Below are 12,836 nucleotides of genomic sequence, written 5' to 3'. Positions count from 1 at the left end.
GCTCTGGGCACCATGCCATCCCTACCACTCACACTGGCTTACCAGGATGCAGTGCCCTTCGTTCTTCTCCTCCTGCACTTGTCCAGACTCTGTGGGGAACAATGTTATGCCATGACAAGCTTTTCTTGGTGGCTGAAGCCTAAGGGAAGCCAGCAGCCTCCTGGGGAGCTCTGTAAGGCCACACACTGAAGAAAAGGGTGAGCAGGGACCCAGGTCTCGGCTTTCTGGTGCCCCAGGTATGGGGGAAGCTTCTCTGGGGAGGCACAGTGCTCTGCTGATGCTCTGCTCTGACAGGGGCAGTAATTCTGGGATGTGTGAGGACAGACCCTGTGCTAGCTCAGGGTCCCACACTTCCAAGCCATCGCTGGTGCCGTGCAAGGCAGGACACTGTGCAGACACCAGAGGACCTGCTAATACCACTACTGCCTCCTTTCCCCCTCCATCAGGCCACTGGCTCCATTTCACTGGGGAAACGGATGCTTGGCTCATTCTTTCCTATTCATTTGGTCCCTTCCGGGCCCAGGATATTTTGGGCACTACCCTGTTCCCAGCTACCCATAGACAGTTTCCCAGGATTTGCTTTCCTCTGGAAGCTGCACAGGCTGAGAGCTTAAAAAGGGAAATGCCAAGCCTTTTATTTAAGACCTGTGTATGGAAGGAGAGAATCATGACTCCACCAAACACATGCACTTCATCAGCTCCCTAGGAAAGAGAGCTGTGACGTGGGGACAACACATGGGGCTGGGTGGAGCATTTGAAACAGAGCAATGCAGAGTCATGTGCAATGAAGGAGGTGCAGGACAAGAGGGTCTCTCAGGCAGTGAGAGACCACATACACAGTATGACATCTCTGCCAGAGGGCAGATGGGGGGATGTCAATGTAAAATATGGGGGCGGAAAGTCCAGGTCAGAAGTATGGATGTTGGTGTAGAGAGCCTAACCTGAAAGTGGCATCTTCAGACAGCAGGGTCTGGGGGAAAGCTAGCTATGTCCCTCCTCCTTGGCTTTGCCAGGTTCCATGTCCAAGAATCAGGGTGGGATATGCTGAAGACAGCCCTGGAGGTGGAAGCAGGAAAGGCTGGAGCAGATGTGGAATCATTTGGAGGTCAGACCTGGAAACCCCATTTCTGAACACATCTTCCTGAAACCAGCGCAGCATCCCACACCCTCCCAGCCTTGCTCCACCCTGCTCCCAGCTGTGAACTGCTTGTGTCCAATTTTGTGTGCTAAGAATATCTTCCTGGTGGCCAGCAAGTGTGCAGCCAGATGAGAGAAGGTTGCAGGCTAAAAGCAAAGGGGATTGAGGGTGTATTTGGGGTAGGTGTAGTTTGCAGGACAAGGCCAGATGGTCCTGGGTGGGCTGGGTGTAATGCTGTGGGGTGGCTGTCATTGCAGAGGGACATGTGCCAGGGCACAGAGTCTTGCTTGGTTGGGTACACACTTCTAGGGAAAGAGGCATGGCAGAGGGGCATGCACAGATGGAAAGGCAGGGAGATGTTCAATGTGTAGAGCAGGCAGCAGGTCCTGCTGTCTCCCCTGGATGTAGGTTGCTGTAGCACCCAGTGCTGAGGGGAAGGAGGGATGGGGACTCCTGTCCCCAGGAGTGCCCTGCTGGGACCCATGCACCCTGCCAGGCTGCCATCACCACACCTCTGCTCTCAGCCACCCTGGGAAAGGCCAGGCCATGGCTGGTGACTCCATCATCTCCTTTTGCCCACAGGTCTGGAGGTTTCCCTTCAGCTCTGAGGGAGTTGTGCTGTAGGGTACCAGGAGGTCTGGGCTTTACTGTCACCTTGGAAAAGGAGTTGGAGGGTTCCTAAGTTCGGGGTGCCATGGTGCACTGGCCTCTGTCCTCTTGATGGTACTGCATGATCCCTGTGTGAAAGAAGGCTCAGGGCTGGTGGGACTGGGAAGGCTGCTGGAAGGGGTTGAGGAAGACCCCACAGTAAGGTTCAGGGCTGAGCTAGAATGAGAATCCTATGAGCATTTTCCAGCCCTCCCTGCCAGAAGAGCCTCTGAACTTCAGCAGCCCAGACTGCAGCTCTGGGGAAGCATCTGATGCAGCTGGTTGAGGAAGATGCTGCATGCTAGAGAGGAAGGAGCTTCATGTGGGCAGTCAGCCCCCCAGATCACATAGGGGCACACACGGAGGCTGTGCAGAGAGCAGACCCCTGCCTGGCAGTTCTGGGGCTGGATCTGACTGCGTCACCCTGAACAGGCTTGATCCTGACTCACCACCTGCCAGATGACACCTCATCCCACTCCATCCCCATGGCCATGTCTGATGATGTATGGGTACATCCCACAAAGGGCTGCCACAAGGACAGGTATGGGGTAGGGATGGGGATAAGCCTCAAATATGTTTCTGCTATTTGTAAGGCTGGACACAAGAACAGGCTTTACCACAGGGATACGTGGTGGATGTGTTAGCAGTGCTTTCCGCAAAGCGTGATCCTCAAAAGCCACAGCTACTTCTGCTTTCCTTCTGGTTTTTTGGATGGTTTTGAGCCCTAAGCGTTCTTCCCTATGAGAAGTAAAACTGCTTGTAAATTGTGGGTGATTTGGTTTTTTCTCTTTTCAGTTGGAAGGTCCAAGTCTTGTTAGCTCACTACAAATCAAACTGGACCTGGACAAAGGAACCCATCAATCATATGATGATCAAATCGACACCCTTGGAGCCTCAGCCTAGCTGGGAGAAAAGCATGGGCAGGCTGTCCTTACTATGAGTAAAAATGTACACATCTGCTACACACTATAGTAGGAAATCTGTATCAGAAAGCACCTAAGATGTCTTGAAATGGCTCACTGAGCCTTCATCTCTCACTGCAAGGGATGGAGCAGTGCACGTGGAGTATGCACATCCTACACTTAATGTGCTCATGGAAGCTGGAGCTCACCCTGCTCTCCCCCCACCCCCACTGATCATACCATGACAAGTATGGATTCATGAGTTGCTGTGGGATTTGACAGACCATTGGAAACCTCCTCTCACTTGAACTCTGCTATGTTGTTGAAGTGAAATGTCATCAGCTGAACCCTCAGCTCTGGTGTCAGACTGTGTGAGAGCTGGGCAGATGACTGAGTGCACTGGCCTCCAGTATTTCTTCAGCATTGTTCTAGTGCGTGCTACACACCAAGACAACGTATCTCAAGAAATTATTAATTTCTAAGGAGAAAAGTGCCAAACACAGATTTATAGGCCCCAGTGCATTCAGGATATGGGAAAGGAAAAGAAATACATCAGCTGCAGCAGGAAACCTCCTGCACCATGTGCATCTTGTAAGCTTGGCATTTTTTTGGTTTTTTACTTTTTGCTTTTACAGTGTCTACACCTAATGCTGGCATTTTATGCAGACGTTACCCAGTGGATGCTGGCTGTGGCCATTCTCCTGGGTGCTTGCACCTTTGCTGGTTGCACAGTGGCAGAAAAGACCTTGGTTCCCAAAGCCCAGGGAACCACCAAGGAAACATGGAGGACATGACTTGGTGCTGCCACTCCTTTTCCTGCAAGTTTGCCAGAAGACTTTGGTGCATTAACCTCACAACATTTGTATGTCAGGCAGCTGGACTTGATGCACTGATGTTTGTGAATGAACCTTAGAAGGGATGTGTCTTCCAGAAACCCCTCAGCAGTGCTGCTGTACTGAGGTATGCAGATAGATCAACAAGCTAAGGATGGTGGTTCCTGGGAAAGGATCTGCTGTGGAGCTCTGGGACAACTGGTGTCATCCAGATGGTGAAGAACACCCTGGATAACAGCACCCATAGCTGGCCTAGCTGTGGCTGGAGTAAGTTTTGTCCATCAGCAGCCAGGAAGGCAGTCTTAATCACAGTACTGCATGCACTGTCCATATCAAGGCACTTCACATCCTAGAAGCTACTGAGAAAGTGAAGTTCAGCAGTGGATAGCAGGAAAGGCTCAGAGGAGAAGGGAGTAAAACACATCTGGCTGGTTCAAGAGCTTGTCAGATCTGGAAGGCCTAGACATGGGGATCAACAGCAGAATTCCTGTGCATGAATTAGTTGAAGGTAATAAACAGAGAGATTTCAAAACAGAAGTGCTATGTGTTGAGACCACTCTGGGGTGGGCTTGGGCAGGTGAATCAGGAGTGTTTTCTCCAATTGCCACCACTGTATCTGGAGGAAGAGAGGAATGGAGCAGACCTGAGAAGATTTTGGAGGTGTTTGTGGGAGCAGGGCTACAAGGGCCTGAGGTATCATAGAATTACAGAATGGTTTGGGTTGCAAGTCATCTTAAAGATCATAATTTCCAATACTCCTGTCATGGGCAGGGACAGTTTCCTAGAGGCCATTTTGCTCCAAGCCCTGTCCAACCTGGCCTTGAACACTTCTAGGGATGGGACATCCACAGCTTCCCTGGGCACTCTGTGCCACTGTCTCACCACCCTCACATGAAATAATTTCTTTCTCATATCTCATTTTAATCTACCCTCTTTCACTGTGAAACCATTTCCCCCCATTTTCCATGCCTTTGTAAAAAGTCCCTTTCCAGCTTTATTGTAGGTCCTTCAGGTACTGGAAGGTGCTATAAGGTTTCTCTGGAGCCTTCTTCAGGCTGAAAAACACCAGCTCTCTCAGCCTGTGTTCATAGAAGAGGTGCTCCTGACCTCTGATCATCTTAGTGCTCTTCCTCTTGACTCACTCCAAGAGCTCCTTGTGATTGGGACTCCAGAGCTGGATGTATTGTTGCAGGTCGGGTCTCATAAGAGCAGAGCAAAGAGGGGCAGTCAGCTCCTCTGCCCAGCTGGCCATGCTGCTTTTGATGCAGCCCAGTTTGTTTTCTGGGATGCAGGAGCACACTGCCAGCTCACATCGAGCTTCTCATCACACAACATTCTCAAGTGCTTCTTCAAGGTAGCTGGTGAAAAGCCTTGACCAAGGCATGCACGAGACCCTATCAAGCCTGTATCTGCTCCTTGTGGGCAGATGGGTGAGGAGCAGCCCTGAAGCTGGTGAAATTCCATCCAAAGAGGAAGTTTTTTTGCACCACATGCGATCTCCCTAAGCAGCTGTTTCATTTCTGTGTCTGCAGCTTTCCTGTGCTGGATTGCACAGACACTTTTCCCGAGTGGTTCAGACTAAGCTCTTGCCAGGGACTTTGTGCCATCATGGCCCTGCGAGAGCTGGTTCTGGCCTTTCTCCTGGTCCTTATCCCTCTGCTGCTTGCATGGAAACAGAAGGACATTGGTCCCAGGAGAGACGGGGGAGCCAGAGGACCAGGTAGGAGTGGGTTGCACCTCTCCCTTCTAGAAGAGGTTTCATTGCTCATCTCCCTATGTGTTTGCTGTGCAGCATTACCTCACTTGGTCCAGAGCAGCTGGTGGGCTGCTCATTTGGCCCAGAGCTGGGTAGGGCTGAAGCTGGAGTCTGCATCAGTCCTGAGATGCTTACACTTTGGTGGGGGTGTGGTGGGATGAAGCTGTGTTTGGGGTTGGACAGCGTCAAACCTTGGTGTGCTGGGAAAGCTTACACAAGAGCAGGAACTAAAATGTCCCTCCAGGGAGTGAGCAGTGCCCCTGGGAGCAAGGTTCAACACATGGTTGGTTCTTTTTGCACAATGGACCAGTGAGGCTGGACACTAAGAGCAGCAGTGGCCTTCCTGGGGCAATCTGGGCAGCATCCCTGTTGCAGGAGAAGGCAGTGATGTTGCATAACAAAGATGTGGAAATCTCTGGGATTAATCTCTTGGTTAGCTTGAATGATCCCTCTGGTGCTGCTCAGGGTCAAAAGAGTCATAGTTTGGTGGGACTGTTCTTTAACAGTGTCGCTCTGCTCTTTATCCATGCCAGGAGGGCTAGGGGCACCTCCTGAGTCTCTGCTGGACCCTTCCTATGGAAGCTGTGTGCTGTGCCCTGGGGCTGCTGGTACCTATTGAGGTCTCCAGAGGCACAACATGAATGGCTGCTTGTTACAGTGGGGAATAGGGGGCTTGAGGTGTGAATCAATCTCTTGAAAGGGAAATGGGAGAAGAAGTGGCTTGCCAAGACACTGGATGGGTCATGAATCATGTTATCTGTCACTGGTGGCTGGAGGGATGTTGCCCTTCCAATAATGGGCAGCCCTCTGCTATCCAGGGCAGGGTGGAGCCTGTTCCCCTCAATAGTGGCTCCTGCCCCTTTCTCTCATTCTCCATAGCCCACTCCTAAGCAGCCCTGGCAACAGTCATGGCTCTCTCCTCCTCAGCCTGAGGAGTCCCAGCTGGAGAAGGCTGTGGTGGGCTTGATAGAAGCATTGGATCTGAGCTGCAGGGGGAGATTTCTTGGATTTGTATGTGCAGAAAAGGTGTGGGGCACCAAACTGAGCATTTGACCATTATCCTCTGCTGTGTCACTGGTGTCTGGAGATTGGATTGTGAGTAGCCCAGCAGAGCTGCAGGCAGGGGCAGAGTTTGCCTCCAGCTACACCTAGAGAAAAGCCCTGGTGCTAAGCCAACCCCTGCAAGGGCTTTTGCTGTAGTAAGTGCTTTTTCGTTGTCACCAAGAAAACATTCCAGACCTAAATGTGTGCTTTTTCCCCTTTCTCTCCATGTCCCATGTCCTTGCTGTTCAGGTGTAGCCATCAATATCTGAATGACCGACATGCATTTTCTAGAGCAGACAACAAATTCTCATGTTAGATGCTGACAGTGTTTGTCACCTTCCCCTCCCCACTGAGGCTGGCATAAGATGGCCTTGAGTGCCCACTATTCCCACTTGCTACGTTCCCTCTTGTGCCTTGGCCTTCCTTGCCAGCTGTTATCTCAACACCTGCTCTTCTTGTTGATTCCAGTTCCCTGAGGAGTGCAACCTGCTTGTCACTGTGTCCACTTGCATTGCAGGTCATGGTCAGCCTCCTGACTGAGCCAGGCTGAGCTCTTGCTGCATCCTCCATCCTTCTTCTGTCTAAGGGTATTTCTGCCTAGTCTTTCAGATTGTAGATCATCCTGGGGACAGACAGCCTTTGGGACCTGTTTCTTGGCAAGTACCAATAGGAAAAAAGCATTCCTCCCCACAGGTGAAAATCTGCTCCTGGAGACATGGATTAATTTCTCTCCTCAGAGAGATTTCTTCAACACTGGATGATGTCCCTGGTCAAATGTTTGGTGCTAGGCAGGTAGCCCAGACTCTGCTGGGCAGGAATGATGCTGGATGTCACCCTGAGACAGGAGAGTGAGGATGTGTGAGCAGCTTCAGGGAGGTTTAATGTCAGGAGAGGGCAAGATACGTGCTGGAGATGCCTAACTGGGCATGGGCTGAGTCCAAGTTTTCAGGCCTGTCAAAGCTGTTGAAGTGAAGTGCGTGGTCTGAGGGTACTGGGAGGGACCCAGCTGCAGGGAAGAAGTTTCCCGTTAGGACAGGAGAGGCAACCTCAAAGGATGGGGGTGGTAACCACTGTCCTCTGTGATGGAGGACCAGGGTGCAGGGTTGAGATGATGGTGTGAAAACCTGCTACCAGATAAGAGAAGTGCAGTGATACTCATGTTCCTGGGTAAGGGCGTGCAGCCTCATGGGTGCTGGCTGTCAGGAAGTGGGCAGCTGTAGAGATGTGTGTAGCTGAAGGGAGTTGTTTCATCCTGTTCTAGGGAAGGCCACCTATTACACTGATGCCTCCCCACTGATTCGGTTTGCACTGAGTGAGCAAGGTGACATGTCTACCAGGGCAGGTTCATTTTGGATCCTTTGCACACAGGAGGATGTAAAGCTCCCTACAGCTGGAACCCCAGGCTGCAGTTTTTCCCGAACCAGAGCAGCTATGCCTGGAATGATTTCGTGCAGCTGAGTTGTGCTGGGGACTATGTGCCATCGGTCCCCTGGATCAAATGCATTTCCAATGGAACCCATACCTTCTGGAATGGGATTGCCACCTGTGAGGGTAAGCACAGCCGTACATCACCCTGACCCGGGTCTCAGGCTCCCCATGACATGGTCAGGCTTCAGCCTCAGCTGGGTGATGGTCCAGGAACAGGGGACCTGGATGCCTTGGCTTTTTCCCCTGTCTTGGCAGGGCAACTTTCATCTCAACATCTTGCTACGGCCAGCTACGAGGGGGCTGTGCTACTGGGGAGGGGTCCAAAGGTAGGGACCCTTCTTGGCCAGTGTCTTCTGGCTCCAGTTGGAGAGCTGCAGCTGTGAAGCTGGGAGGAGAAGTTGCTGGTTGGGATCAGCAGGAGGCTTTAGCATTCTGCTTGAGAGTCCCATGTTTCCCTGGGAAACTTCTTTGGGGTTTGAGTGAGCTCTGGTGGGGGAAGCTGTCACTGCAGCTCAGCTCACCTCGGCATGACAGGAACCAAGACAATGGTGTCTCAAGCCCACCATGGGTGGATGGAAGCCGGGGGAGGGGCTTGGGACTCCTGGAGATGAGGGTAATGATAAGCCCTGTGCCCCTGAACAGTGCCTGGGCATATGGTGGTAGCAGAAGTACTCTTGAGCGTGTCTGGGTGACACACTGGGTGCCCCAGTCATAGGGAAGGAGAGAGCTGCCTCAAACCTCCCCTAGTCACCTCCCAAAAATACTACTCACCAATTTTACCTCTGACAGAAACATGTCAAAGGCCTGGTTGGTGGGACACACGAGTCCAGATGTCACCAGCCCGTATCAATTACAAAAAGGATGAAGAAGTAACACTGAGCTGCAACAATGGTTTCCAGCCATCCTTCACCCACGTAAAATGTGTAAGGGGAGCTCAGACATTTAATTATTCTGGATCTTTAAGGAGAGAAGTGTGGCAGGGGAGGAAAAGCAATGATGCCTGGATCCCCATTGAGAAGAGCATAGTGTGCATCGGTAAGTAGGGTGTCAGGAGTGCCTTTCATAGAGCTCTGTGGTCAAATCCCACCCCATTCATTTATCTCTGAGCTTCCACTCTCACCATTGTGGCCAGCGATGCAATTCTGATGCCTGATAGGGGCCACTCAGATCTCCCTTGCTCTGATACCCTCAGATCATTCCCCCACTGAACTCCAGCTTTTCCTCAGCCTGGGCAGAATGAGTCCCTGGCTGACACTCACCCACAAGGGGAGTCCCCTCCCAATGAGCCTTGTTGAGGAGTCATGTCAAGGCAGATGGGCATGTCACATTCTCTCTCCCTTCAGGGGCTTCTGGGGATTGGTGATACTTCACCACCTATCCCTTGAAACATCCCACACCAACTAACACCCACTTTCTCTTCTGCCAGAAACATGCCAAAGACCTCACTGGGGCCATGGACTCCAGCTGACACCAGATGAGGAGAATTACAAGAAGAATGAAGAAGTGATGCTGAGCTGCCCTATGGGTTTCCAGCCAACCTTCACCCACGTCAAATGTGAAGGAAAGGTCCTGTCCATCAGCAACGGGAAACATGAATTCATAGAACTCTGGAATGGAAGGGACAGCAGAGGAGACTGGATCCCCATTCCATCCCTTGTGGAGTGCATTGGTAAGGGAGGAATGGCGAGGTCTCCTGGCTGCCCTGCTGGGCCCTTCCTGAGCAGGACAAGGCAGGCTGTGCATGCACAGGAGGTTTTGGGCTCTCTGCCTGCCTGTGGAAATGTCAGGTGCTGCACAGGAGGTTTTGGGCTCTCTGCCTGCCTGTGGAAATGTCAGGTGCTGCTGAAGGCAGTGTCAAGGCAGCCCCTGAACCTGCCCTGTGCCAGCCCCAGGGCACCAGGGGAGCCTTAGCGGGGAGGGGTCTGGTGCCATCCTCAGCCCCTGAGTGCCCTGGCAGGAGGGGACTGAGGGATCAGGGCAGGAGCAGTGTTTGGAGCTGCCCATGCCAGGCCAGGGCAGAGCACTGGCTGTGCAGAGCTCCCACCTGTGATTCCTGGATGGGTGGGAGGTTCCTGGTGGAGCTGCGTGGGTGACATGGGGGTCCCGGAGGGTTTCTGGCAAAAGCAGGTGCTGAGGGGCAGGGGGCTGCTGTGCTGGGTGTCAGTGTGGCACTTGTGCCACAAACATTGCAGCAGGGTCTGAGGGACCACAGGACTCTGCTCTCCATGTCCCCTCAGCCCGTGCAGGCATGGCAAAGGCCTGGCCTTCTCCCCCGTGTGCTGGTCTCCCTTGCACTCCATGACAGCAGTCAGCTTTTGGTCTCAGGGTTTATTGCCTTCTCAAGAGGACTCAGGGTGTTGTCATCCTCTGTGAGGGATGTACAAGACACCAGGGTGAAATGCTGGTCCATCAGTGTCTGTGCAGGCTTTGTGCATAACACGAGCCATTTGTGGGTGTGCCCAGTCCATTGAGCTCATGTTCCTCCTGGACTTTCTTAGGATGCCTGGGTGAATCAGCACAGAGCCCTTATTTTTTCCATCCCTTTGCCAAGGACATGGTGTGGCAGGGGTGCTCTAAATGGTGTGCTGAAGCTCCATCTCTCACCCTGCTGTGCCAGGGAAGGGGACACCCCAGGCCATTCCTTGGCATGAACTGTGGGCCCACCCTCTGCCCTGCTGACACCTCCAGTTTTGTTGATGCAGAGAAATGCCAGAAGCCCCAGTGGGAACCCAGGTTTATCTTTGACCAAGAACGGGAGACTTTCAACCCAAATGAAGTTGTGAAGATGAAATGCCCTGAGGGGTACTGGCCCGCACCGATGGAGATCAAATGTGTGAAACTGGACCCAAAGGAAGGCTCCAAGATTCCTCGCAGTGGCTGGATTGTGAGGCATGGAACAGGAGACCCTTGGGTAACTTTGGAGCAGAACTTGACCTGTCTGGGTGAGTAAACCTGCCACTCTTAGACTGTTCTCTCCCAGTCCTGACTCCCAGGGCGACTCGTGCTGGGCGACAGTTTTAATGACCTGTGCTTGGGCATGGGATTGGTATTAAGTCCAGAGAAGTCTGCTGCAGGTGCATTCCATGTTTGTCTCTGTGCTGGGCTTGATGCACAGCATCAAGAGGGACAAGTCCTCACCATAAGGTTCTAGGCTGTATGCCCAGGCCAGCCCTACTGGGCTGCCTGAGGAGAGAGCAATACCTCAGTAGCAGGAGAGCAGGCTCTGGTCTGTCTGCTGGGTTTCTTGGTTATGTCATTAGTGATATGAAAGGAATCAATCACCTGAGGAGTTGCAAGGCCCAGGGTTTGCAGCAATAGAGAAACAGGAAGTGCTGGCTGCTACACTCCCACACTTTTTGAAGCAGCTGGAATACCTCTGAGAATGGTCAGGGCCAAAAGAAGAAGCAGGCAGTGCCTGAGTGCAGCCAGGAGAAATGATGGGGAAAAGATATGGGGGAATGGTGAGAATGAAGGAGGTTGACTGCAAATTGGGAGGGTAAAGGAGAGGAGTGAATCTTTTGCAATGCTTCCTTCACAGATGTCCTTCAGGTTGTCCCTGGGACCTTGGAGATTTCCAGCACCAGCATCAAACTGAACTGGACCTGCAGGCTCCTTGACACCTGCAAGCAAATTTGGGCCAAGTGCCGGCTCGAAGAGTCTTCCTTGCCTCCCTGTGAGGCTGAGGAGATAAAGGGGGAAGAGAACCTATATGGCTTGAAAGGAACATTTACCTGCCCTCCTCTGCAGCCCTTCACTGTCTACAGTGTCACCATCTCCCTGCCCCCTAACACAATCCTGTACACACGGCTCTTCAGGACAAAGGAAACAGGTATGTGTCCTCCTACAAGAAATGAAAATTCCCCTTTTTCCAGCCATGCCACCCAAGTATCTGCTCCCTACAGGAATGGTCCATGGATGGGGCTGTTTGGAGCCAGTGGGGCTCAGTGGAAAGGGCTGTGCAGGTGTTGGAGCACAGCAGGTCCCCTCCTCACTCTCCCCTTCCTCAGCACCCACTGCTCCTGCTGTGGCATGGGAAGGCTCTTGGGGAGACAAATCCTCACTGGCCTTATGTGTGAACCCTTCTCCTGTGCTTCCAGTGCCAGACAAACCAGAGAACTTGTGGCTGGATCAAAGCACGGGGTCCATCAGGTGGAAGGCACTGTCCTCCTGCAAAGGGGAGATCATCGGATACCAGGTACCTGGGACCCAGGGACTCCCTGCAATCCCCCCAACCCTGCCAGGAACCACTCCCCACCATCTCCCTGTCCTTCCTCCAGCTGAACATCACGGCCAGGAGAGAGCAGGATGGCAGCTTCCCTGAGTTCCAGCAGGTGACAGTGAACGGGTCTGTCACTCAGTACACCCCCCTGGGTCAGACCCCTGGAAGTAGATACACGGTGACAGTGCAGGGCCTCACGGCAGCTGGTGCTGGGCCTGCATTAGACCTGGAATTTCAAAGCTTCATCACAGGTAATGGTTGTTCTGCCCGGGGCTGCCCACGGAACCCACCCTGGGTGCGAGCGCAGGGCCCGGAGCATCTTCCAGAGCCGTCTGCGTGCCCACCCTGTCCTCACCAAGAGAGGGGCCGGGAATGTGGTCACCCTGAGAGCCCAACTGCGCCGTGGGGGCTTGGGGGAGTCCTGCTGCCAGGGCTGCATCGCCGCATCCCCAGAGCAGCTGCATCGCTCCAGCCCTGGCTGTGCCAGAGCAGAGCTGAGCCCTCTGCTCCTCTGCTAGAGACAACGCTGCCCCCCCTGCGTGGGGGTGCCCAGGGGCTCCAGGACAGACAGCACTGGGGCTGCTGAGCCTGGCTCTGGGTGTCCTCTCCCTGTGTGCAGCCCGGGTGAGTGGGCTCCATGACCCTCCAGCTGTGCGTGGGAGATGGGGAAAATCCCTGTGCTCCAGAGCCTCCCCCCTCTGTCCTGCCCGGCAGAGGTGAAGCCAAGGGAGGGCTGTGCCTGGCTCTCTGTCCCACCCACAAGGTGAGGTTCCCTCTCCGATCCAGGCTGTGTCAGACACTGATGTCTGTGCATTAGTTGCAGGGCAGCCCACGCGCCCATGGCCGGGGACAGCAGTGACGGTGGTTG

The 12,836-nt window shown here is 53.2% G+C and overlaps 1 protein-coding gene across 1 annotated transcript in view; it reads left to right on the top strand.

Moving 5' to 3' along the window:
- The first annotated feature begins 5,056 nt into the window (after positions 1 to 5,056).
- LOC139789469 (uncharacterized) overlaps positions 5,057 to 12,836 on the top strand; it is a 30,443-nt gene continuing 22,663 nt past the window's right edge. The window contains exons 1-7 of the mRNA XM_071730260.1: positions 5,057 to 5,241; positions 7,690 to 7,872; positions 8,539 to 8,784; positions 9,176 to 9,418; positions 10,452 to 10,691; positions 11,288 to 11,578; positions 11,847 to 11,944. Of these exons, the coding sequence (XP_071586361.1) occupies positions 5,130 to 5,241; positions 7,690 to 7,872; positions 8,539 to 8,784; positions 9,176 to 9,418; positions 10,452 to 10,691; positions 11,288 to 11,578; positions 11,847 to 11,944 (1,413 nt within the window). The 5' untranslated portion in view covers positions 5,057 to 5,129. The remainder of the gene's footprint in view (positions 5,242 to 7,689; positions 7,873 to 8,538; positions 8,785 to 9,175; positions 9,419 to 10,451; positions 10,692 to 11,287; positions 11,579 to 11,846; positions 11,945 to 12,836) is intronic.

This window comes from Heliangelus exortis, chromosome Z (assembly GCF_036169615.1).
Source record: "Heliangelus exortis chromosome Z, bHelExo1.hap1, whole genome shotgun sequence".
Lineage (NCBI taxonomy): Eukaryota > Metazoa > Chordata > Aves > Apodiformes > Trochilidae > Heliangelus > Heliangelus exortis.
This window is presented reverse-complemented; position numbering and strand designations above follow the sequence as displayed.